The 26,225-nt window shown below is 45.7% G+C and overlaps 1 protein-coding gene across 1 annotated transcript in view; it reads left to right on the top strand.

The window, feature by feature from the left end:
* The window catches only part of DIS3L2 (DIS3 like 3'-5' exoribonuclease 2), a 174,585-nt gene that overhangs the window by 102,719 nt on the left and 45,641 nt on the right, over window positions 1-26,225 (top strand). Inside the window, 2 exon segments of the mRNA XM_009698075.1 lie at window positions 209-316; window positions 5,925-6,158. Coding sequence (XP_009696377.1) covers window positions 209-316; window positions 5,925-6,158 — 342 coding nt within the window.

Raw genomic sequence — 26,225 nt, 5'->3', positions numbered from 1 at the left:
GTCTCTTCTCCCCTCTCTCTTCTCCTCTCGCGTCTCTTCTCCCCTGTTTTCTCCTCTCCCCTGTTTTCTCCTCTCGTGTCTCTTCTCCCCTCTCTTTTATCCTCTCGCGTCTCTTCTCCTCTCTCTCCTCCTCCTCCTCTCTCCTCTCCCCATCTCCTCTCCCCTGCTCTCTCTCCTCTCCCCTGCTCTCTTCTCTCTTCTCTTCCAGGTAATCCCAATGCTTCCCAAGATGCTCTGTGAGGAGTTATGCAGTCTCAATCCCATGCGAGATAGGCTGACATTCTCTGTGATGTGGAAGGTGACTCCAGAAGGCAAGGTACCTCAAGCAGCAGGCAATCATCCTGGTAATGAGTCCTCCCTCGGTGGCCAGCCCCTGCTCTTGCATACAGAGTGGTAAAAATGCCATCCCTTAACACCCAGGTGGATAGCAAAGGACTTGTTGGTGAACATTACTGGAGGATGTAGGACTGTCCCTGTATCTTTTATTACTGATGAGATACCATGGAACTGCTAGCTGGAATAATCTCATAATATGGGGGGGAAAAGAAGAATATTCATATAAATCTCAGGAACGAGAGTTTCCTGCTCCTTGCCAGGTCACCCATCCATTTAATGTCTTACCTCCAGCAGCAATTCAAAGCCCTGACTCCCACCCTGCCTTGTGCTCATAGGCAGTTGTGCAATGCAGTGCTTGCGGGCAGTATCCCTCTGTGGCTTCTCTGGTAAACAGACTATTTCATTCTTCTTCAGAGCTGCAAATTACTTCAATCCAAATAAAGCGTGATAGTTCTTCAGCGAAGGTACAGCTCCATCCTCTGCATGTATTATTTCCAGGGAGCAGTTGTGGGGGCTGTCTGTCAGTGTCCCCAACGCAGTGAGCTGCCTCCAGCTGCCTGCTAACTCTCCCCAGGTCTTCATTTCTCTCCCTGTTCCTCTCCCACACTCTTTGTAACCCTAACAATCTCCTCTTTGGTGATCACAGGGTCCCCTCGCTCATCAAGGAGGGCTAAAGACTGCCACTACCAGAGGACTCTCCAATTTATGCGAAGTACACTTTTTAAACTGAGAATTTTTTATTTTTTTTAATCAGCATTGTGCTCATGCACACTCTGTGGAGAGTATTTCTTGTGCCTGCTTGGTAATTTTTCACAAAGATTAACTTTACTTCCTTATTATTGTCTATGCTGCTCTAAAGGATACCGAATCTTGTTTTGTGCTTTAGCAAAATAAAGTTGCAGTCCTATATGTGTGTTTCTCCAGCCAGTCTCTGCTCTGGCACTGAGGTGGGTTTTAGTTGTTCACTGTGAAAAGCGTTCCACTTTCTATAGCGACAGCATGATTACTCATGAGGCCTTCTAAATAGTAGCTACTTCAGTGGGCCTTTTATTGACTCTGAGTGGTCTTTGAACAGCTAATAAACAAGTCTTAATTAAAATAAGCCTTTAATTAAATCTGGTCTCTTGTCCCCTGCAATATATACATTGCTTGCTTTTCAGTGTTCAGACCAACCCTGTCTGACCAGTGAGAAAATAGAGGAGCTGCAGGATCTGCCTCACGCCCGCTCAGGGGGCTGCTCTCGGCAGGAGCGGTGGTCTGGGCCATGACCACGCTGCCCCTTGGAAAACAGACTGCCTACCACCAGCTCAGCAAACTGGTTTCTCCTACGAGGCCTTTCAGGATTGCAGTCTTAATTGAGGTCACTTGATTTGAATATCAGGTGAAGACTGGAGAGGAATTTACTCCTTCCAAGAAGAAAAGTGGTTATAGGGCTTTTGCCCAGCAGGGCATTCTTCTAAGAGCTTATCTCTGAGTTGGGACAGAATGTGTCTCCTGTATTTCTAGGTGTTACTATAGCACTATAGCCTCGTCTCAGTGTAAACACGCTCACATGCTCTCCCACGCTCTGCTGGGTGAAAGGGAGGTGAGTCAAAGGCCCCAACACAGCCTTTGAACCTCAACTGGTGGTGGAGAGTCCTGAGAACAGTGGCACTGAGGACAGGACGTTGGCATGAGGCCAGAGAGCCCTTCGTTGGACCCCCTGTACACAGCAGTATCGTAACCTTGAGCTTGCAAAGCAGAGCCCAGCAGCACTACTAGAGGTGAGAGCTGCTCTGAGCTCCCAGGGTTTCCGTTCCAAAGCAGATGAGTCTAGAGCTAATGTATCTCCCAGGGAAAAGCCACGCAGATTCCTCACTTGAATGTGGCTGTTGATAAGTTGTTGGAATTTTTAATTCTTGTTTCTTTTAGAAAAATAATGCCAGGCTTAGCCCTTTCTGGGAGACGGGCACTTTCTTGTTTCTATTGCTTTTGAGTTCTGGAGTTCTTCCATTCTAGTTTTCATTGAGTGTAAGAGAATGTTGCCTGAGCAGCACTCCACATAGCTCCATGGACTCCAGTGGGATAGTGTGACATGATGTATCTGAAATGACTTTCCAAGGACAGAGGCGTTAACCATATTGGTGCATCTGTGCTGTTCTTCAGAAGCAGAACTGGGCGCTTATAGGAACAGTGTAGCACGTTCTTGTTTGGATGCAGTCAACAGAAAGATATTTGGAAACAAACGATGCAGCTCTTCTTTTTGAGTTATTGCCTGCTGATGTTTGAAGCACAGCCCTGCTGGTTCCTTCTACCAGTGAAGAAGAGAAACTGCTTCAGCCTGAAACAACCTATACAAACAATGTGTCTTCCAGGCTCAAAATTGTTGTTGTCAGCCAGGACGTGATATGGATGCTGCCTTGCGTGGAGAATGTCCTTAGCCTCCTGCACAGCTATGTCACACCCTCAAAGAGACCTGTACCACCAGGGACTGTGCTAATGGGAGAGTTTAAGCTGAGCCACACTGACAAACGTCACACAATGTGCTGGGGACTACAGCTTTTCCTGAAAAGCAACCAGAGACAGGGGAAGCCTTAACATAACCTTAGAAATACCTCACATACAGGTACTCTTGTCTAGAGTCTGGCTGCACCAGGTTTGCTGTGATGGGGGAGACCTTGCAGACCAGTCTTGTGGGCTACTCGTAATCTGCAAGTCCCAGCTCACAACCCCCAGATGTTGCTCCTCCACACTGCTTTGCCCATCCATCAGCCACTGGTACATGGACCAGCCAGCCTTGTGCAGCTTTCCCCACAGAAGTGGAGCTTGCCCATTCCTCTGGTGGGGTTTCCAAACCAAGGACGCAGGGCTGTGGTTACCCAAAATCTGCTTGGATGGCCTCTGAAGGCAGAGGTGGAGGGCATTTCCAGGAAATACAGGGACAGTGGGTAGAGTTAAGTCAGCCTGCTGCAGTAAGGCTGAATCTGGCAGCTCTGCTCACTACACCTGGGGATTACTAGACTGCACGGGGGAAGATGCGTCCAAGCTCCATTCCTTGCCTATGTGATATGTGTTTAATGCATCCAAACAATCTTAGTGAGAAGGTGTTTATTGGGTACGTTAGTAAGAGATCTCTCAGGATTTTCACTGTCCGGTTTACACCTGTTAGAGCCATTGCAGGAATGGAAATTGGGCACTCTGCATCATGCTGCTTGGTTGCCTTTGAGAGACCAAGAACAGAAAAAGGAATTGAGGAAACGGAGAAATAAAAGAAGTTTAATATCTGCCTAGTAATGCACTGCTTGTCCTGATGCTTTGCCCTAAATGTAGCCTGCCTGAGATTTGATGTCCTAGTTATATTCTGGGGGCCCAAGACGCTGCATCTCTCGTCTTACAAGGAAGTGAGCAGAGCTCTGAAATATTTGGCCTCTTCTAAGCAAGCAGAAAAATGAGGTTTTGTTGAAAGCTTCAAGCTCAGACAGCAAAGTGAAAATCTGGTCTGTTGCCTCTTGCAAGGGACAGAGCGAGCTCTTGGAAGAGCAGAAAGCACCATGTAGCCTCAGAACTGGCTTTCAGTGGTAACCTGGGGACTGGGGAAAGAGCTTCTCTTCAGTTACCCATGTGGTTTGTGCCCAGTCCTTAACCCTTTTCAACAGGCATGTACATGATGGAATTGACTCACCTACTTTGTAAAGCAAAATGAGAGTGCTTTCCAAACAGAAAATATTTAGTGTGGGGTGATATAACAGTCAGGGCCAGAATTGATAATGACTTTCAATGCAGAAGTTAATAGCTGGAGATGGAGGAACTAGCAGGGCAATAGAAATAGTGTCTGAAAATATTTGAACAGCAAGTTGAAAGAGCTGCCTGTTACAACTGGAGGATCTGTGAAATTGCTCAACTGAAATGGAGTCTGCTCAGCCTTGCTCCCAGATTGTCTCAACAAGGTGCACTGCCTGTTTGGTGCCCGATTACCATCCATGTCTTACTGAAGTCTGACCTATCTCTATTGCCAACCAGCTAATAGTCTTCAGCTTACTGAAAGTGGATCATTTAAAGAGCAGTGCAGCCTCTTCCATGGCAGAAATCATGCTTGCTTATTATCAGGAGGTTTTCTGGGTCCAGCAGATTTCATCAGATGTCGCTGACCTACTGGATATGGATCCCCAGTCACCACAAGAAGCTGAGCCACTTTTAACGGGATGCACCAGAGCGCAGAGCAGATGCTGTCAGCACTGTTGCAGCATCTCTGTCCAGCATTGTGTGACTTTCTCTTCCTTTCTTTCTCCTTGACATAGAGAAAGGGGCACACACAGAATAACCATGAGCCGAGGATCAGAGCACTTTACATTGCAAGACATCACTTGCTGCATCTCCACTATTAGGACACTTTCGAATTAGAAATGAGCTTAAATGCCCTGTGACTTTCAGAGCTCTGAGCTGCTGAGTTATACTGCACTTATGTTCTGTGGGGCATGAGGGAGAGAGACACCAAAGGTATCTTGAGGATCAATCCTTTCTTGTTAAGAAGAAGGTTTGCCTTTCTGAAGCAATGTCCTTGAACCTGTCATAGAGCGAGCTGGCTGTTCTCACTGGACACCATCACTTGCAGAATTTGCCTTGTACTGTTGTGCTGATGAAGGGGTAAGGTGGCACTTGTAGCTGAGGCAGAATTACAATTCTTCATTCATTCTCTGAGCACTTGTGCTTTGAATGATTTATCACAGGCTGCATCCATCTCCAGAGCCCTCATGCCAATGCTCTGGACTTTCTGAAGAGCCTTCTGCCCTTTGTCCCTCTGCATTTTCTCACTGGCTTGATGAGCTTTTAGACTCACTTACACATCTGAGCTGAAAAGAGATTTTCCCTTCTGCTTTAGAAATAATTCTGCATTGCTACTGCTATATTAGTATTCTGTTACAGAGTTTAAAATGGGCTTCTGGTTTAAAATAAAAGAATTTTATAGGCAATTTATAGATTATTTTCCTCTAGATTCTGAAATAGTTAGGAACCTCAGAAAGGTTCCTGGCTTGACTTTGGGCCCAAGAATATAGGCCTGATCAGAGAAAGGAGTTGTCAGTGACTGGCCATCTCTCCTCCAAACCCATCAAAATCCTACTCAGGCACTTTCACAAGTGCTAGTCAGACATTGGGGTTCCTGCATTACTCCTGAGAACAGAGTATTTTAGGGCCAGCCCCTCGTGCCCTGTTGGCCACACTTTAGTGGAAGAGGTGGAATGCAATCTACCATGTTTTAGCTAGGAGATCCTTTCTTGCATGCCTGTGTCTACCTATTGCCACTCCTGCACCTAGTAACCTTTGAGTCAGCTGGCTGATTTTGACTCCTGGATGGGCGGTAGTTCTTTGAGCTCTATGAAAGAGGAAAATCAAGTAGAGGAGGGAGATCCAGGCAATTTCCTGTGTATATACACTAGAGAATCTATACGGGCAAAAGGCCTGATGGTCTCAGTATGAGAAGATCTTTACTTGAAGATCAGAGTCAGTGGTGAGGTCTGGTGTCATTCCTTCCAGTGTTCATACAACTTCCCAAGCTTTTGTGCACTGGAAGAATAAGTCCTCAGATCAATTTACACTTTCCAATTTTGCAGATCCTTGATGAATGGTTTGGGCGGACAGTCATCTGCTCCTGCGTGAAGCTGAGCTATGACCATGCACAGAGTATGATTGAAAGCCCTGGGAAGGTGTTCTCACCTGAAGAATTACCCCCTGTCTCCCCTCAACACTCAATAGCTGAGATCCAGCAAGCTGTGCTGAACCTGCATCGAATTGCCCAGCATCTCCGCAAACAGCGCTTCATTGATGGTGCTCTGCGCTTAGACCAGGTGAGTAAGTCCAGCCCCTACAAGGTACTCCCGCTCCACTGAAGCCATTTCACATTGTAGTCCCTAAGAATTTCCTGATCAGTCTAAAAACTTGAAGGGGAAAATTAAGGCTGGAATGGAAAAGCAGGTTTGTATGCCAATGTCTTCTTAAGAGCAGCATCAAATTATGTACCAAAAGTAAAGTAGGATGAAAAGAAAAAGTTCCTGGTTTTTAAGGAGTTGTCCATCTTTCAACATTTTTCAAAATCCTAAAACCCTGGTGGACTGGCTAAGTAAGTCATACAGTGAAACAAATCATGATGGTGTCATTCATTATCAAGCAGTTCAGATATCCTTAGTGCACATTTCACTGTGAAAGGCTCATCCTCCACATTTATTTCTGTGCTTGCAATACTCATGTTTTCCACAGCTTTCATAGCAGTTCTCTGCGCAGGGAAAATGACTAAATGTTATCTAAGCGAATACTTATATGTGATGGGCGTGTTTCGGAGAAAGAAATGCTAACGAGGAGGTTTTCTGTCTGGGGTGATTTAAATAATCTTGTAACAGTTGTGGTATGTGTCATTTCTATTTTACGAGTAGATCCAGATATTCAGACTATCACAGAAAAAATTCTTTTGCATTTGAGATTCGTCTGCTCTGAGGCGGCTTCTGACAGTTTTTGTGGGTAGCAGGTTCCAGTAATTTGTAGAACCCAGTGGCCTTCCTGAGCAGGAGACAAAATAATCTCTTAATGTAAGGAAACTCTATTGTTTCATTTTGCAAAATGAGCATGAATCAACATAAGGATATTGCTGAGAAAGAAGCTAACATTCTGAGATATGTAAACAGGACTATTGTATGTAAGAGGTATGTTGTAACCCTTCCATTTTACTTGGCATTGTAGTGTTGTCTCCAGTTGCAGTTAAGTCTAATTTTAGAGAAATCATTGCAGAGCAACAAGAGCAAGGAGTGTCTATAATCTGTGACCTTCCTGGACAGAGCATGTGGCTTAGTCTGCAGAAGCTGCTGTGAAGAGGAGGCAATGTGCTTTTCCCCATGTCTAAGAGGACAGGATGACACGTTTGTATCTTAAGTTTCAGTAGAGGAGATTGGGGTTATACTTTAGGATAAACTTTCTGGTGTAGGCATTGTGGTGTCTGAGGCTATCTTCCCTACATCTGTTGTAGGAGGACTTGGAGATCTGGTTAGGCACACATAAGTAAGCCTGGAGCAAGGGCATTTTCTCAAGGTCCCTCGTTGCTCAAAGGAAATAATAACTATAAATATTATAAAGGAAATAATTATATTCAAATAATTTTTGGAAATCAGACTCCCACTTTGAAGTCACACAGAGTTTTCTTAAACCTCTTTTGGAACAGAGGCTTGCCTCTTTGAGGTTTGTCATACAACGGCTAATAAGCTGGGCTTTTGTTCCCAAGCACACTCTGAACGGTAGAGAAACGTAAGAAACCCCAACCTTTGCACTTGAGGAACTAATGGCAAAGCCTTGGAGTTGTCTGGTTCGGAACAACAGTCCACAGTGACTGGGAGCTGTGGCCCAGAAAGGTCACCAGCTGCATTCCACAGGTCACACTTACGGTGACTGCTCAGCACTACACTGTATGTTCCTGAGTTGAGTACCTGTTATCAAACTAACCTCAGGGAAATATGTTTTAAAACAGCTGTGACATTTTCAATGGGAGGATTTGGTCAGGGAAGCATCCTGTTCCAGTGATACCCCATGAAAGATCAGCGGTGTTTTGTTTTGCTCTGTGCTGTTACAGAGGAGCTGTTAAAGAGAACGTATTGGAGCATCATTTGTCAGATCGGGGTTAAAAGCCATTGCTAAGGGCACCAGAGAGGGCTGATTCCTACTTAGCCTAGTTCCTAACCAACATGATGAACTGAGTTATATCTCACAAGTGGCACTCTGCTGTGCAGAATCTCTCTCCCCTGGCAAGAGTGTCAGAGGGAAAATAATGGTCTTAGAGAAGGAAGTGTATTTTAGTTCAAGCGACACTTTCCACCATACTTACTCTTTTCAAATACTGCCTTGATAGTTGTATTTTGATAAACTGCATCGTCCCCAGTGCACAGAGAAAGCAGTTACTGTAAGGCCTGAGTACAAACAGCATGTGAGGGATGGGGATGTGGACGTGGCCAGCAGTGTATGGCTGAACAAAGCAATCTGTAGCTTTTGATAGAAGGAGATGAGTCCCTCTGCCTTTGCTCCTCGACTTTCCTGAGTTCCCATGGACGCAGTTGTGCACTGGATCCGACTTCCAGCCCCGAGCAAGCGAGCAAGGGTGGGTCCGAATGGGAAACACACCTTTCTAATCACTGGACCTCTCACTGATTTCCTGTTGAGTAATGTAAATCCTGAACAATGGAAGACAAACTCCAGCAGGAAACTAGGGGCAATGAATTATCAGATTCCAAATAAATATGTGAGCGAAGGAAATGATCATCCCACAGTCTTAAGGGAGGGGGTGGCTGGACATGGATGACTCCTGTGCTTTTTTTTTCCAAGGGATGTGAGCCTTTTTCCTATACATTGCGTTATGTTTGAGAGCTTCTGCCTTGGGGTCACTCGTGATTGAACAGTGATGACTTTGTTTTTTCTTACTTCCACCCTGCCATTTTTCAGTGTGACGTGCTCTTGTGCTTCCTGTTGGTATTAAGAAAATCATGGGGGGAAGAATCTCCCATCCTGCTTTGCCGCTGGCCATGGTGGCCTTGGGCTGGTGCTCTCCCTGTCTGCCTCAGTTTCCTCTTAGTAGTAGTAAGAGGAAGAGTAGTAAGTAGAGTTAGTTCCTCTTTCCCCTGTAGTATCCATATAATTTAGGATTTATTCCCCAAAACTAAGAATATCTCTCAAGTGAAGCAATTCATGAGCGTATCTTTATAAAAGCAGAAATACTGGTTGGCCAGAAAACTCCTTGCATCTGACATAGGATGGCTCCAGTAAGATGCAGCTGTGTCAGGCTGGCCGTGCCGTCATGAGGGAAATGTTTCCTGTATGAATATCGCTGTGGAGTTTTTATGACCTGGTGTGAGAGAGCATCTGCTTGCCATGATTTTATCTTTTAGCAGTAATTCTAGAAGCAGAGATCTCTGTAGCTCAATGAATGAAGAATTTTATTTTTTTTTTAATAACTTGGGAATTATATACCTGGGTCACACAGAAGACCTTGAGACAAATTACAAAGGTAGCACATGGTCTTGAAAGCTTAGGATTTGTGAATTCATTGTCAGTATACAGGTGTCTCTTCAGGGCTGTGTAATTTTGAATTCCTGCCTCAGTTCTTTCTCTTTCCCCCCCCCAGTTCCTTTCATGCTTCTGCGGAGGTCTGTAGCAGAATCCTGCTGCATTGGACCTTGGGTCTGAGGACCTTCTTTGCAACCAAAGCCATACATCTGTCACTCCGTGGGATCTTGCTCTCCCCATAGACCCCTTCTGGGGCTTTTTTTCCCTAGAATATGGTTTCCTGTGCTGCCTGCCAGCTTCCTAGCTCCAGGAGGCAGCTGAGCACTGAGTTTTAGAGGTTTAAAGTCTTTGCACCTTCAGGGGCTAAGGAGCTTATGAAACTTCGTCCACACAGACAGAGATTAATGTGTTTCTTTTCCTTCTTATTTGGAGCTGCAGCTTTTAGATGTAAAGGCAAGAGGTGCCTTGACTTTGAGAGAAAAATGTTCAGATATTTACAATATTGTCTTTTCCCCCACCTCCTTCCTGCCCAGGACCATGAAATGCCACCCCTGTGCTGTCGTCTCACAGCTCGCGGTGCACCCGTGCTATAAATTGGAGCAGAGATCTGACCTGGTTTAAAAACCAAAGTGAGCACAACCCACAACTTTCCTTTTTTTTCCTGGCCAGGTTACATTGAAGCTGGATCACTTCCCCAAACCACAGCTTTTAGAAACACTAGCCAGAGAATCAGATAGAAACTTGCTTTCAACAAAAACCATCGAGTTTGCAGAAAAGCTTCTTAGCTCCAGCCTGCCTAGAGGAGACCTGCTGATAAATGGTTCTCTTTTTGGCCTCAACAGTTTATAAATGAATCACGAGGACAGATGCCTACAAGAGGACAGGTTAAAAAGGATTTCTGTGCGTATTTAAAATGAGAATACCCCGGGATGCTGATCTGTCTCTATGACAACTGTCTGTGAGCTAAGCAGTGGCTTTTGTCTTGCCGGTGATTCTGCCTTTGCCAGCGCGCTTATACCTGGGTGCTCAAAATGTTGGCATTGACCAAAGTTCAGTGTGAGAACAACCCAAAGTGTATTGCATTTGCCAGTTAATGGCATTGAATTGTTTGCTAGAATAGCTTGTCTCCTTGTTTTCTGCGCAACAGTCATTCAACTTTGCAGGTGTGTGCAAAAAGAGAAGGCAGGAAGGATAAAAATAGCAAAGATGAGAATGTTACGCAAATTTAAGCATTGAATTGCTGGTGAAATTACCTCACTTCTCCTTGCTCCCAGCCTGCAAGCTGTGCCACTGCCTCGTCAACTGAGCAAGGGTTGCTTTTCCCTCTGGGTCTCTTAAAGATAGTAAAAATTGTATTGTTGTAGCTCTGTACCACACTGGAGATCTTAACTACAGTCCTGTCCCATGGCTGCTGGGGATAAGGAAATAAGTAATCTTTGAGAATAGCTTTGTTTAATTAAGGTTGGTGGAAATATTAGAGTATTTCTGCTGCAGGAAACATAGGGAAACAAGCACAAAGACCCGAAACACCAGAATGTGTGTAGAATACCAGCTTCAGAACACCCAGGTATATGGCATACTGGATATAGTAACCAGCTCTGTATAGTTTTTGAAACTCTTAGAACTGACTCTGCCTACTTGACACAAACAACTTTGAGAAGTTGACTCAAGCCATTCACACATGGAAAACAAGGAGGAAGAAGGACACTGTATGTGCAGGATGTGACACTGTATATTGGAAAATTTCATATTTAGTTGTGGCTAATGGGATAGGACAGAAACATGTATTTTTAGACAGTTGCTCTTGCTAATGCCATTTAATTGGAAATCTCAAGAGTCACAGATTAATTACTATCACCATTAAAATTTTCCAATATGAATGACTGCTGGAAATAATTATGGGAAATTGTTTTGTCATATTTCCTGCCTCATATCTGTATAGTGAGCACTGAGGTCTTTTCTTCCTGCTACGTGGAAGTAATAAATATTTCTACCCTCGTTAAACAGTCAGTGTGTGCAAAATACACTACATTAGTATACAAATGGAAGGCACTCTGTGTTGGAAGAACTGTTTAGATGGGACAGCAAAGGGCTATAATATTGTATAGACCTCAGTTAACTGAATGTGCCTATGTTTTCCCTAATAACATGATCTGAATTTATGTCTTAAAATGCTGTTGGGGCAGGAAAGCCATCCTGGCTTGAGTAGTCCCTGGTGTGATGCTTAGATTGTCTAACCACGGCTGCTGTATGTGCTACCCCTGCACACTCTCAGTGCATGCACCTTTCTGGGGAGGAGTAAGTGGCTTTGCTCCAACCCCTGACTCTTGACTGCATCTTTCCAGGGAGCGTTGCTTTGTTGGGTTTTTGGCCACTCTCAAAGAGAAAGTCCTGGTGCTCGTTGCCTAGGATGTGACATTGGTACCAAATTCACCTTGGCTTGGGTTCCTTCAGGGTAGGTTGAAATGTGTACCTGCTTTGGCACTTTGGCCCAAGAGAAAATCCAAAAGACCCATTTATAAAATCCTGAAAACTGCCATGATGCCTCCCTAAAGAGGCCATTACAGCAATAGTGCATGAACATGACAGCAGAGGCAGGGTGGGCTGTATGTATGGTGCTGTAAGATAAATGGAAATGCAGACTGACAAGGAGCTTTCACTATTCACTTCCTATCACAATTCCACCATTGTCTGCTCCTTCTCTTTGATGTCTGGTTAAAGAGACATCACTGATACCCAGAATGGGGACAGCAGGTGCTATACGATCATTATGGACAGTTGCTTATACTGTGTGATACATAAGGCAGCTGGGGGGATGTTAGATGTATTTGGAGATTAATTTCCTTTGGGGATTTTATGTCTTTTGCATAACCTCAGTTAATACGTCAAAATGAGCATCTAAGGCCGTAGCTTTCTTCTGGGGGATACTGCTCTTCTGCGCAGGAGTAATCGAAATGCATTTGCAAAGGTGTGTTAGCAAAGTAGGAATGATTTTTGGAATGTCTTTTCTAGAATACCACGGGGAAACACAGCACTTTGCAGGCAAATATGACATGTCATCATAGTCGTCAGGAACAGCTGTCAGCTCAGGTCGGGCAGTTTGCGCACGTACCCACCGAGGATACACACAGGGAAGAGGCGTTGTGGGATCATGTTATGGAGGGGGCCCATGTTGGCTGAGCATCTTTCTGCTTGCATGGAGCTGTTTGCATTGCCAGTAGGTTTTAAAATATTTTGATTAAATTAGGATTTTGAGTGGAAAGCCCTCCGAATCTAATCTTTTGCCCTGGGATTTTAATGAAGTCCTCCCAGGGGTGTGAGTACGATTGATGTCCTTGCACATGTCCCGTCGTTCCCTGATCGTTCTTTTAGAGCTGAGCAGCTGTGTCCCAGCAGGAGCAGGTGGTGAAGTGGTCGAGCTGGCTCTGGCAGGAGGGGGGAGTTAGATGCTGGAGCATAGGGCTCGGCTGTAGAGCATCGTGCTGGGAACCACCGCAGCCAGATGTCTGGGTGAACACGGCCGGGAAGGAGCTCCCCGCACAGTGGTGCTCTGGCATTAATTTACCATCAGTAATGCAAGAGTGGATTATGACTTTATTCTTCCTGGAGTAAGTATTCCAGCCGCTAGCTCAGATATTCAAGCTCTCCAGTGATGTACGAGTGTTTTTCTTCTAAACAAACACAGCTTAACCATTGAGTTTTATTAAATCTACCATAGACCTGCAAGCTCAGAAACTTCTCAGAAAAAAAGTGGTCTTACACTTTAATTTTGAGATGCTGTTTGACACAGCAACAGCTTCTTTCGTCTGCCAGCCTCAGAGCAGGTATCGGAGGGGAGGCCGGCTCCATCCTTCCAGGCGATGGGAACAGCATGAAGAAGTGAAGCAGTTGCCTGAGCTCACACGGTGAGTCAGTGGCAGAGCTGGCAGGACAGCCTTTTTCTGATACCCAGGCCAAATCCAGTGCCATAGGCCATTGCTGACCATTCTCTTCCTCTCACGTTTATTACTGACAGCTACTGAATAAGAATTGGTGCTTTTTTGTTCCTGCTGTTTACTGCTGACCCAGTTAAGGTCATGTTTTTCTGTCTCAGTTCCCCAACAGGTACTTCTCACAATGCAGAGCAGAGAAACAAGCCACATCAGCATGAAGGGCTGAACTGTGGCCAGCATGTCTCTGCAACGCAGAAGCAATCGGCATGTTTCACAAGTAGTCTCTCTCCCCAGTCCTTTCAGTTATCAGGCTTTGCCTACATGGGCCAGGACCACTCCAGTGTGCTGCTATCCCACGGAAGTCTCTCTTGCTTGCACGGGACAGAATTGCAGTGGGCAGTACTTTGCCATACCTTCCAAATTGCTTGGCTTTTTCTATTGATTGAATCCTGTTGGTGATCAACCGTAGAAGTGGGGTGAGCTGGCAGTCATCACATGCTGACCTGCAAGTAGGATTGAAGATGTTTGCAGGTACTCCAAATTCACACATGAAGTAGACATCTCTTGGTTTCCTGGACTAGCTGGGACACAGATGGGTCTTGCCCATGCTTGTGTGATAGGCAACCTGGGGTCACTTGCTCATAGGGAGCTCAGACAGTGCCGAATAGCATTTCCAGGGGAAAGAAAGGGCATCTGTGGCAGGTGGTGGCTTAGTGTGATGGAATATGTCCCAGACACAAAGCTGATAGCTAAGGTGAACAGAGAATTCAGCATTTGATCCAGCTGAGCAAGCTGCTCACTGGTATTTTTGCGGTTGGTAAAGAAATAGTGGCTTCTGCTGGTTATATTGAAAGAGGTTCAGGATGGACAAACTGGTTCTCAATGAAGCAGAAACAAACTGGTTCTTCAGTGTCTCTGATAGCAAGACAGATAAAACCTAGGAAAACATGTTTGTGTAGAGGTGCATGTGGGGTGAGTGCTGGAAGGAAATTTTTATTTTATGTTTTCTACTGAGGAAACAGTCCTTGCTCCGAGAGTCTTGCCTTCCAGTTGACAGTGGTTTTCTTCCCTGGCTATGAACAGACATCATCAGAAAGTCTCTTGTTGTTTCAGATTCCGTTTATCACATATTTGAACAGAGACTTGACAAGGGTTTTTTTTCGGGTATTAATTATAGTTGACTGCATGGCTAATCCATCATTCTCTTTAGATGGAGTCACTGGGTGTTGAGTGATGTGACTTCAAATGTGATCAGTCTGCCATAGGTGAAGATGTAGCAGCTCTTTGTCAGGGCTGGTTCTGTTTCACCTAACAGTAAATGGAAGAAGGGCTAATTGTATAATGACAAAAGACAATGTTTGGAAGGAGATGAAAGATTCAGACATTGCAGTTCTGTGATTTCTCATTTCAATTCCAAAGTGAGAGGGGAAAAAATTCTTGCTTTCCATGACCACAGCTCATTTTATCAGGTGTCTCTGGGCATGATCACTCATTCTGAATCCTGGGATGTTTTATCTTTTCTCATCCATAGCAAATGGATGCTAAAGTACAAAGAAGCTCAGAAAGCACCTGTGGTTTCCACAGCCCTCTGAAATGAGGCTACAAGAGTCTTAGCCAAGATCCCAGCAGCTGAGCTGAGGATGGAGCAGATCTTGCCCCATCTGAGGAAGCCAGTGCCTGCTGAAGTCCACTTTTGGGTTTATCTTTAAACATTCCAAGGCCAAGCCCACATCTCCTGAAATTATATGCCCTGCTAAAGTTTGCAGTGATTCATCAGGAGTACATTTTATTGAGCAACCTCTTGGTTTTGTTTTGAAAGCAAGTGGCTTTGAATCTGTCTTTAGTAGTCTAGGTCATTTATCTTGCCCTTCGCTACGTCTTCATGTGGCAATAAGGAAGTTGTTCAGGTGTACAAGCATAATTCAGAGTGTAGATTTTCCCTGAATACGTAATTGCGTAAAATGGGAGTGTGAAGCATGACATCTCAGATAAGGTTGTTGGTCCACGTTGCACTTGTTTCTGAGATTTGTCCGTACTTGAGATTTGAGAAAGACCTCCTCCCTGAATGTGCTCTTTTGTGCAGCGCTGGGTTCAGTTGTGGGAGACACTGCGATTCGCTATTGCTTCCTGCTTCCATCTTGAGACACAAATACCCAGCTGTCCCCAAAGATATATATTCACAAGTTGTTGCTTTGTCAACGCCTTAAAACCTGACAGTACTATTAAACTTTGCCCTCTGAAGGGAAGGCATTCTCCAGTTTGGATCTAGGGCGGTAGCAGATATATTGCATTTGTCCTAATTAGTTTCCAACCAAGCTTGTGACAGTCCGTTGCCCATCTGTGATGGGCTACCATTAAATTGATGGTCATTTGAAAACTAAGCAAGAGGCAGTGAGAAAATAGCCTCAAGAGTTTGTTGAACTAGAGTGATTTGAGACTTCAGACATCTGGAAGAAAGCAGCCATGCAAAATCACTGTGAAGGGGTTTCTGTGGGTAATTCCTTTAACTAGACTTGAAAAACTTGTTTCTGTCACATAAATACAAACTAACCAAGCAGTCACTATTGTTTGGGTTTTTTAAAAAAAACAATCTAGCCTGAATACAACAAAATTTAATTTATGCCTTCCTTGGTAGTTGAAGTGAACTGGCCACATCAGTAAACTGGCCATGTCATGGGTCTGATCCCTCTGGTTCTGCTGACCTTGGGGGACTGCAGAGCTGCAGGTTATTGGGTGTCTCATGGCAATGCTGAGATCAGCCCTCCGTCTGAGAAATCCTCAGTTCCCCGAATCAACAGGAGGTTTTGCATTAGCTTTAAGGCTGCAGTTTCACCTCAATTTCAAGGTCTCTTGTTTTAATCTCAAGACTCCCCTTGTTTTTCTGAGAAGAAACCCCGTTGATCCAGCTAGCACTTTACTTCTGATTAGCATGTTAGAATAGAACCTGACCCACAATACTAGGAAATAAAATGCTTAAATAGCTAAAATGGGATTTTTAAAAAATGCAATTTATTAAATGATTTCTCTGTCAGTGATGTGTTTAGCAGGTATAGAAGACAGAAGGAACTAAAACAGGCTTTGGCATTTTAGAAAGTGAGTCATTTTTTCTGTTGCATCGTGTATAAACTTTTCCCTTCTCATGTATGTATGGTTGAAATTATTTTGAGGTTTTGAATTTTCACTTCAGCTCTCTGTTTTTTATTATTTTCAAACATTACTGAAAGTGATGGTTGATAGTCTTTAATACTGTGCTCGCGTTGCCTTGCTCTTCAGTTGTTTGTTGTTTTTTTTTTTAAATAGCTGGTGGGCAGCGTATAGGTGGTTAAATGAGCTGGGGAGTTAGTGGTTTCTCATGTTTAGGTAGGAGTAAGAGGTAGGTGTATTGATGGATCCATAATGTGGTGCCAAGGGGTGCTGCTGTCAAATAGCCTTTACGCAGGGGACAAACCTTGAAATCCTTGTGCAGTGTGGTCATCTCTCTTCAAATTCTCAAGCATTTGTACAGGTTCCTTGAAATCAGTTTAGACCATGAACATGATGCTGTTGGAACCAGCTGAGGCAGCAGACAGGTGTGTCTTTTCTTAAAAGAGTGCAAGAGAGTATTAAACTCTCTCAGGTTCTCCATGCTGGAGGAATTGCTCAGTGTCCCAGGAGTTTTAAGATGAAGTCTAGAGCAGACAATGAATACTGAAAGAGACTAGAAATGTGGTATCTAAATGGAGTTTCCACGCGTTAGGCCCAGCACAGAAGCCAGTTGATCTCCACATGCCAAGACCAACAAGGTGTTGTACCTGTTTCTTAGGATGAAGAAATCCAGCAGATGGAGGTGTTAAACCTGCCCTTGTGCGCCCGCTTTGTAAGGAGACATGGCTACTCCGCAGGGTGAACTTGCTGACCTTCTTTCTTCTGAGTTCACAGCTACCATCTGCAGCTGAGCACTGCAGAAAAGAGAGGACTTGTCCTAACCCCCAAGCATTTGAGCAAAGTAACATTGTCTCGGCTTCATCCCTTCAGGAAAGTTGTTGAAAGGCAGGCAGTTTCTACAGCTGACTTCTTTGGGCTAGTGGGTTTCTTGCACAGCTTTGGCTTGGTAAGCTGCCAGGCCTGGTTCATCCTTGCTCTTGTTGTTTGGTAGGTCTGTAGCTTGCTTCGATCCCAGCGCTGAGCATCAGTGTTTTTACCACAAGTAGCCTTTGTAATAGTGGTAGCATAGCAATGGGTACAAAATACAATTCAAAGGAGGAAGACTTGCTGAAAAGAGCTTAAACGGCCAAGAAATGGGTGCCAGCACAGGCATTTCTCCCAACCCTTATTAATTTTAATTTTGAAAGAGTTATGTTTGGGGAGGGGTTTTTTTTGTTTGTCTAAAATAAAAAAAAATCTTACCCTCCTTCATGGAGCTGCTGCCCCAAATGTTTTTAAAAATAGCGTGCAGCTGCCCAGTCTACCGTGTCTTGTTAGAATCTGGCTTAGTCTTTGATCTTGGCAGATCCCATGAGAGTCCATGAGATCTATTAGAGGGGTCCAAGGTGACTCTTTGGTATGAGAGGGTAGGTATTTGACAGCTTACTGAATGTCAGCTGTGACAGTGTGGTGCCTGGGATGTGCTGTGTCAAGGCTTGAGCTGCAGTTATGGCATCCTGGAAATGTAAAGCTGGAAGGGACTTTAGGAGATGATCCTTTCCTTTTCCTGGCCATAGCAGGAGCTCAGCTGGTAGCAGTCCTGTTTGTTGTCATGTTTGTTGTTGCTTTGTCACTGAGCCTTTGTAGCTGCTGAGACCTGTGTAGCCAGAGAGAGTTTCTCCTGGGATTGTCTCCATGACTTTCACCCGCCCAGCTGCGTAGATACAAAGTGTGTGGAAGAAGTTTGCTGTTGGGTCTGTCCCTCACGTGTCCCTGATTAGTCATTGTCTGGAATCTGAAATACTAAAGGCCTGCAGAAACCTTGTGAGGAGCTCGGCCGAGAATGTCAAGGTCCTCTAGGGTAGAGTTCAGCAGTGTGAAGGGCTCACCTGATTACAGCAAGGTAGTCAGGCAAAGTGACTCACACAAGATTATCTTTAATGTCATCAAGCGTTTCTTCTCATTGCAGTTGACAAGACAACCTGCTGACTGCTGTTGTAACGGGGTTTTACTTGATGTGGCTGCAGTATTGCGTGGTACAGAGAAACGCCGGGGTGTGAGATGCCCTCAAGTGCAGATCGGGCAGTGCAGCTCGGCGCTCCCATGGCTGGTGGCATCGCCGCCGCGCCGGGGGCAAGTGGCATGGCTGGGCAGTAACCAGAGTGTGCAAAACCCAGCAGGGACCTTTGCTCTTCAGCTTTAAGTGGGGATTTCAGCCTTAGGTTGCGTTTATGGAAAGCAGCGTGAGGTTTGGTTTAGGGAAGAAAAAAAAAATAATACTTCTTTCAAAAAGCAATTTGTTTCTGCTTTCTGTGAGCGAGGCTTCCAAACGGACTTGGTCAGTTCTGCAGTACAATCAACAGGACTGGAAAAAAATACCAAGTGAAGTAACACAGTGGCTGTGGTAAACATGAACTGAGGCCTTGGAAGTAGCTAATGGCATACCACAAAAGAGTCTCCTTTCACCCACCACGGGCCGTGCCAGCAGCAAATGCTGCCAGCGCTGGCGTCTAGCAGAGGAAAGCATCATTTGGCTCCCTTTAGGATTTCATTACTCTTCCTGCACTCCCTCCTGCTCACAGCAAAAGCCTTTCCAGTTATAAAGAAGTGTATTAACTCCCTTCATGTCAGTGATGGATGAGGCGCTTTCTCCCCCTTCAAAGAGGCGAGCCGTGCTGGTCAATGCAGCCGAGCGGAGTTGAAAAGTCCAAGCGGAACAGGAGAGCCCTTGGGGTGACCCAGCTGCCAGGCAGGACACCCTGGGGACGGCTCCTGCCGGTGCCCTGCAAGTGGGGAACAAAAGCTGCTCTCAGTGCGCTCGCCCGGCCTCAAGGCTCTTTTTTTTTTGGTGTGTGTCCTGCTTTCAATGGACTTGGGCACATCCCTTAACACACAGCAGCCGTTTGTGCGGGGTTCACGGAGCCTCAAAGGCTTTCAGAGGGTGCTTCTCCACCCTGCACAAAGGAGGTTTAGCACGCCGGTACTTGGGAGATCTCCTTTTAGGCGTCCATGGCTAATCATATTAAAGGTGACCTCGTGGGCAGCATTTTCCATTGTTGCCATATGTTTTGTCCAGTGCTTGAGTGATGTTGCGCATTGGAATGTATTCATGCGTCGCCTAATTTAATCACCAGGCTTAATCCCCTCTCCTGTTCTACACCCTTAGAATTTACTGGCTCCTTTCTAGCCTCCCGTGCATTGTCTTGAATCTCCTTCACAAGCTAATACCAATGCCTGGAGGTACTTTTATTTATTTATTTACTTTCAGAGTGTATTTAAAAAAAATAATCTCAACAACAAACCCAGCAACGTCTCCCAAGGCTGAGCGAGCACAGTGGATGCTGTAGGAAGCTGATCCTTTGTCCCTGTGATCTTTTTCTTCTAGCTTTTCCATAGAGAAATTAAGGATTAGGCTCATGGGTTTAAAAAAACAAAACAAAATACTACGAATGGAAAAATGACTGAGAAAGCGGTGTGTCTCCTTTTAATATTGTTGGAATAAATAACTAATTTTAAGAACTTGACTGTCTCTGTAAAATATGGTGTTGGTTTCTGCCTTTAAAACTTACCGCTTTGGTATGGACAACTCCAATTCCAGGAATGACCAGACAAAATTAACCCGACAAAGCCCCAAGTCCATCAAGCTGGGAAACTGGAAAGTCTGATTTATGCAAAATTACTGCAAAAACCAGAGCGCTCTGCAACAGCTGCCATGCTCTGCAGAAGCCAAGCATTTCTAGGGAGCAGTGCTTTACAGACTGTCTTTTAAGGATTATTTCTACAGATTTTTCTAAGACTTCCCTGTCCCAGCCAGCTCTGCCGTGTGGAGGGGTATGTTAAAAATGGGAATTAGAGATTCAGTTGTGTTGTGACTTGCTTTAGGAGTGATGGGTTCAGTCCTGGCAAGGGAAGGCAGCAATAAGATTTTAGGATGATACATGATCAGGTTGCTAGTATGCTGAACTCCCAGGGGCAGGAAAACTTTTAATTTCCTTACACTTGCTGAGGCAGACTGTTAAATAAATACCTCGTGCTTTGGTTCAGCTCTTAGATTCTCCTTCTCTGCCTACGGCGTGCTAGTACCCACAACTCTAAACAGTGGACTGCATCCCGGATGTCTTTGAAACCTTAAACATAGCTTGTACCAGTTTAACTGAATTACAGCTTTGAGTTTCCCTCTGTGTGTGCGCGCGCGCGTGCAAGCACAAGTTTCTTGCAGCTGAGTTCTCGCACGTGAGCTTGTTGATCTTCTATGACTGTGTATTATGGTTTGGATTTGATAGGAGGAAGGAAGAATGATGTAAAAGATTGCAGATTTGTGACTGGTTTTAAAAATAGTTTTAAAATATTATGTATCTTCATTTTGAAGAAATGCAATACTGCTTGGAAACCACAACTACCGAACATAAACCATGTCGAGCCCCTTACATATGTTAAATAACAGTGCGGAACAGAGAGCTGTAAACAGCCTGCTGTGCATTAATGCTGGAAGAAGATCACTGATCCTACCCGCCGTGCTCAGACCCGGGGATCGAGAGCAGCGTCACGGGCTCTGACATCGACTTGGCCCTACAAAAATACTTTACATTTTACACCGCACCTTTTCAGAGTGAACCTTGCCAGAGCCCTTTCTGAAGCGTCTACAGGCAGAAATCACTTCCCCGCTGAAGTGCAGCCATGTCGGAGCCAGAGGAAGACGGCTGGCCATGGGTTAGCTGGAGGGCAGGGTACCTGTCCTGCTGCCAGCGTGCTCTGGGCTCGCTGGGACAAGTTACCTGGACCCCGTCCACTCCTGCTTTCTTCTTTCCCTGTGAGAGAGGAGCTGCGAGGTCCCTAGGAAAGTGTGAGCGGGAACAGGTCGCTGCCAGAGGAATTCAACCGAACCACAGCCAGCCCCTTCCCGGGGGAGCCTGGTTGTGCTAACAGCAGCAGCTGTCCATGGGAATGGGCAGGGATGTCCTTGGAAAGCTTTGGATCTCCTGCTTGTGCACTGAGCAACTGTGCTTAGACACGCCACGAGATTTGGTTAAGAGGAGGTCATGGCACACAGCCCACGTCTGCCCGGGGAGGAGAGAACCGGCACTGCTGTGGCGGGATGCTTGGTGGTGTTTCATGGCACGCAAGGTGCAGAGAAGGCAGCACGCTGAGAGTGTATGGCAGAAGATGCCTTCCCATCCCATGCTGCTAACATTGTCAGGAGGAGAGGGTTTGGCCAAGGACACAGCACAGCTGCCTGCAGTCCTGGCAGGTTGTAACAAGCTGCAAGAGAGTCCAGATTATCCCCAGAGAACAAGCAAAGCTCATGTCAGCAGTGCTAGGGCTGGACTTCAGGACTCCCAGGTATTTCACCAGCAGCACCCCAAAGGATGGGGGAAAATGGCATGGCTGTCAAACTGAGATCAGCGTGGTGTGATGAGGGTATTTTGCATCTTCATAGTCCCAGCTCCAGTTTAATGGTTTGCAGCTATAACTAAACCTAGAAATACTGTTGTGATCTCTTTTGTTACCTGGCAGAGCTCTTATCATGTTGGCACAGGGGCTGTTCATATTTTAATGGGTTTATCTCTTGTATGGAGGGTATTACAAGCTTTCATCTGTCTTCCAGTGCAACTCTACAGAAATCCCTCCAGGCATGAGGCAGTACCTGGGTGCTGAATTAATCTGTGCTCCTGGGTTCTCACGGCTCCATTAGTGGCTTAGCACGGGAAGCAGTTACCATTAACAAACTTAAGAAAATAGGATTTGCTGTGTTTGATCTGCCCTCGGCTCCTTGTATCCTCCCAACAGCAATGACAAAGACTGGGCACATTACGGGAAGACACAAAATAGTCATAGGGAAGAGGCAAAATAGGCTGATTTGTAAAATGTATATCAGCATCCTCCAAGGCTCTTGGGGGTTGGGGTGGGGGGAAAATTGTGCTATAGTCAGGTGCAATAAAAGACGCCGAACCATTTTCCTCCTGCCACATGCACAGGCACATCTGCACCCACGGCTCTTACCTTGCCTTTCCCTGTGACTTCAGCCATTTGAAGACAGCGTGGTGTCCCGTCCTGCTTCAGGTAGCCACTGCCTTGTGTTCTGTTGCTGGTGTGAGGCTGGGGCAGCTCTCAGAAACCATCACCGCTTTGTAAAGGGTTGTTTGTCCCCTTGTTTTTCGTCAAATGAGTGTTTATCATTGCTGGTGGTGGTGTTCGGTTTTCCATTAACGAAACTGCCTGTGAGTGACGTGCTGTTTCCCTTGTGGTGCTGTGTTCCTCAGCAGAGCTGTGCATCCATCGGTGGCTGGATCTGCGCTCTCTTTGGGAGTTGCTGACTTCTGCAACACTTCTCTACTGACTGCGGGTTCTCGCAAAATAGCGGGGCCAAGCATGAAGCTAAACTTCAGGCTACTTAAACCTAGGGTCAGTAAGTTGAGACCTGTTTTCAGACATGACTGTCAGGTGTCTGAAGTAACAGCAGTTGGGGATAATGACCTGTTACCTGTAGTACCCTCTAATAATGACATACCAAGGAGCAAGTTTAGAGAGAGTTTCCACTTGGTTGTGTCACTTTTCATCTAAAGCAAATGTGGAACACACCAATTACTTTTCTCAAGTCTTTCAGATTCTCACATACCATTTTGGGACGGAAACGCCTTAGGGATCCCTTTCTGATCAGGCTTTGCTTTTCTTCATCAAATCAAGGTGGCATATACATAGACTTCCATACCATCCAACCTGTGAAAAAGCTGGTGTTGGTCCCACAGACCCCCTCAGGTCCCAGGTATGACCAACCGGCAGGCTGCAGGCACCGTGGCTGCACAGAAACGCCTGTCTGTTCGGCTGCTGACACTTGTCAGCTTAGGGAAAATTTTACGTCAGCTGTACGCTTAAAGTTTCTCTCCTTGTTAACAGTGAGAAATATTTTTGTTTTTTCATGGTTACTTTAACTCAATTGGTTGGTCTGTTTGCTGCAGGATTTTCAGAGAGGTGGACGTATTTGCTGCTCTGCCAGCCCCTGTTGTACAGTGAGCTTTCCGACAAGCCGGGGATTATGAGGCCCGGGGTCTCTCAGTCCTGGATGCTGGTGGCAGGTGCTGCTGGTGTTGTGCTCCCCTTCTCCAGGCTCTGCATCGGCTGCTGGTGCCTGTGGGCTTTGGCAGTGCAGTGTCAGAGGCTGCATCTCCCATCTCTCTTCTCATGCAGCAGACCCTGGTCTTGCCTGTTCCTGTTCACACCAGTTACAGGTCCCTGTGCTGCTCCCCTGGCCTGTGGCTGTTGGCCTCTGGTCTCTCCTGGGGAATTTTAACTCTCTGATAAGGTACATGATGTCTGAGTGCTGCCCTCCAGCCATCACCTTCTTTAGGGACAAGGAAACTTCACTTGGCTGGCAGCTCTAATTGCTTTGAGAAGGGTCAATCCTGCCTCCCCAGGAGTCTCTGAGGTCGTTTCAAATTCCTGATTGCAATCTCACCCTTACTAGAGTCTTGATCATCCTCCTTTCCCAAATTCCTGCTTTCCAAAGTGAATTTCCATATCTCTCAGGTGAAGAAGAGGCCATCGGGACTGGGCAAGACCTAACTGTTCCCCTGCATCCTGTAAAGCCTGTAGTAATCATCAGTCTTCAAAATGCAAGAATTTTCTGCAGCCCAAAACCTCTCGTCTCTGTTGAGGCTGGTAAAGCCCAGCTTGTGAAGGTTCTGTTATTGCACAAGATGAAATCAGTGAACTTGTCTTTTGTCAGAGCACTGGCAGGGCTGGGAGAAGCATAAGAGCTGGGAGTGCTTTCGAAGAGACTAGGAGACAGGCTCTGAGTAACAGAAAACGGCCAAGCAGTGAAATTTGGCGTGTATCTTGTTAGTCTCACTGTTTTTTATGTGGCATTTCCTAGGGATGTTTTGCTTTTATTTTAAAATTGATGTATGTGTAGAAAATACTTTTAACTTCATTGACAGTTCCCTAGTGGTCTAGAACATGTGGTGCAGTGTCACAGTTTGTTAGCTTCTGAAGAAGGTATTTTTAATCCACCAAAGTAAACCTTTTGCAATTGTATAATCTGTATTTTAGTCCTGTGGTTTCCTAATCATGCATCTAGAGAATGAGCTCATCCAGTTTATAAATTATAAAGTCAACGGAAGTATTCAGCTCTTCTTTCTAAATAAATCTGGATCCATTTCTGTGTGGATTGCATTTGAAACCTCCGATGCAGGCAAGTGTGAATGCTTAAAAATAAACTCATTTGCAGTTTATGTTTTTGCCAAGTGGTGAAAGTTGTCTCCTGCCCTCTCTTTCCGGAAAGGCTCTTCAACTTTGACTTGCAGCTGTGAAATAAAAGCCAAGGGTATGATGCCAGCTTGCCATTTTGATGACAGCTTCTGCATGTCTTTGCAAAGGATCCAGCCACGCTTCTTTCTGGTTTTGCTGCCCGACCTGTAGCAGAGGTTTTGAGGGCCTCTAGACAACAACAGAGCAGCCCTCATATGTGCTAAGGAACACGTGTTGGTGACTTCACTCCCATGATAAGAAGTCCCCAGGGCCCTTGCTGCATCCCAGCGGAGATGTTTGCAGAGCAAGACCTGCTGCAGCCTATGGCATAATTTAGGAATAGCTTATTGTGGCTTTGGGTCCCAGACTTGGAACCTCTGGCCTGGGAGGTTGGTTTCGGACAGAGGAGAAGCTATCTGCTATCTTCCATCTTCCCGTGTCAGGGGTTCGCTGGCTTTGCATGTATTCTATGCAGTTGTATAACGCAGGCAGCAGCAGAGGAGGGGAATAACATTTGACTAAATTATGGGATTGTAAAATAGAAATGAGCAGAGGGATTCAGGCCAGAGTAATACCCAAATGAGTTTCAGCTCCTTTTCCTAGGCTAGATTCAGTTTCAGATTGACGTTACCCTTTAGCCACGGCATGGATCTTGTAGCCTGCTAACAGAGGTGGTTTGCTGGCTAATGTCCTGAGAGGGAGGAGACGTTAGAGGTATGTGCAGCTTGGATAGTGCAGAGTGAGTAGAACTCAAGGTGATGTGTTGTATTGTTGCAAGTAAGAAAGAACTCTTCTGCACAGTAGACCTCAAAACTGGAAAGTAAAGCAAGAATGGAGAGAAGGTCTCACTCCAAGAAATAAATCACCCTTTGCCCTGCTGCCCGTTTACACGCAGTCCTGTGAAAGGAGGCAAGGCCGACAAGGAGTTTCTGTCAAACACAGCACCGTCATCTCACAGCCAGGACCTCCAGGACATGCAGGTTGGCTGGCTGTGGGACATACTGGGCACCCGGCATGTTCCTTGCTGATTCCTTCCTGTGCCTGCTCTGCATTTCAGCTTGGGGGTCGAGATGTCTCAGGGGTGGCGACAGTGGGGCAGGAAGAGGGGAGAAGAGCAGCTGCCAGTGATATCCCTTTCCAAGCACCCTTTCCCTGAGGAGCAAGGCTATGGGACAGCTGATTTTACCTCTCTGCTTTTATGTCTCCTGAGGATTGGCCATGCTGAGGACACAGGACAGCAGGGATGGCTTCAGGAGCCTCCTAGAGAATTTAAACCTTCACCTGGAAAATGTACATTTAGGGGTGGGGAGAAGGGGTCTCACTGAGGAGGCAGTGGGTGAGATGGGACCAGTTTAGGACCAGTTCAGGACTTCCAACTGGTGGCAACAGCAGTCCCATAATCAAGTGCTGAGATTGGCTAAACATTCACTGTCTGCAAAGCCAAAAGGGAAGGATGACCCCAGCCCAATGCAAGAGGTAACTAGTTGAACTGGTAGCAAGTTTCCTTGTCTTTCCTCTTTTTCCACTGCAGGACTTTTGGTCTTTCTTTTATTATCCCCATCCTGTCCGTACCACATG

This window comes from Cariama cristata, unplaced genomic scaffold, assembly GCF_000690535.1.
Source record: "Cariama cristata isolate BGI_N322 unplaced genomic scaffold, ASM69053v1 scaffold20213, whole genome shotgun sequence".
NCBI lineage: Eukaryota > Metazoa > Chordata > Aves > Cariamiformes > Cariamidae > Cariama > Cariama cristata.
This window is presented reverse-complemented; position numbering and strand designations above follow the sequence as displayed.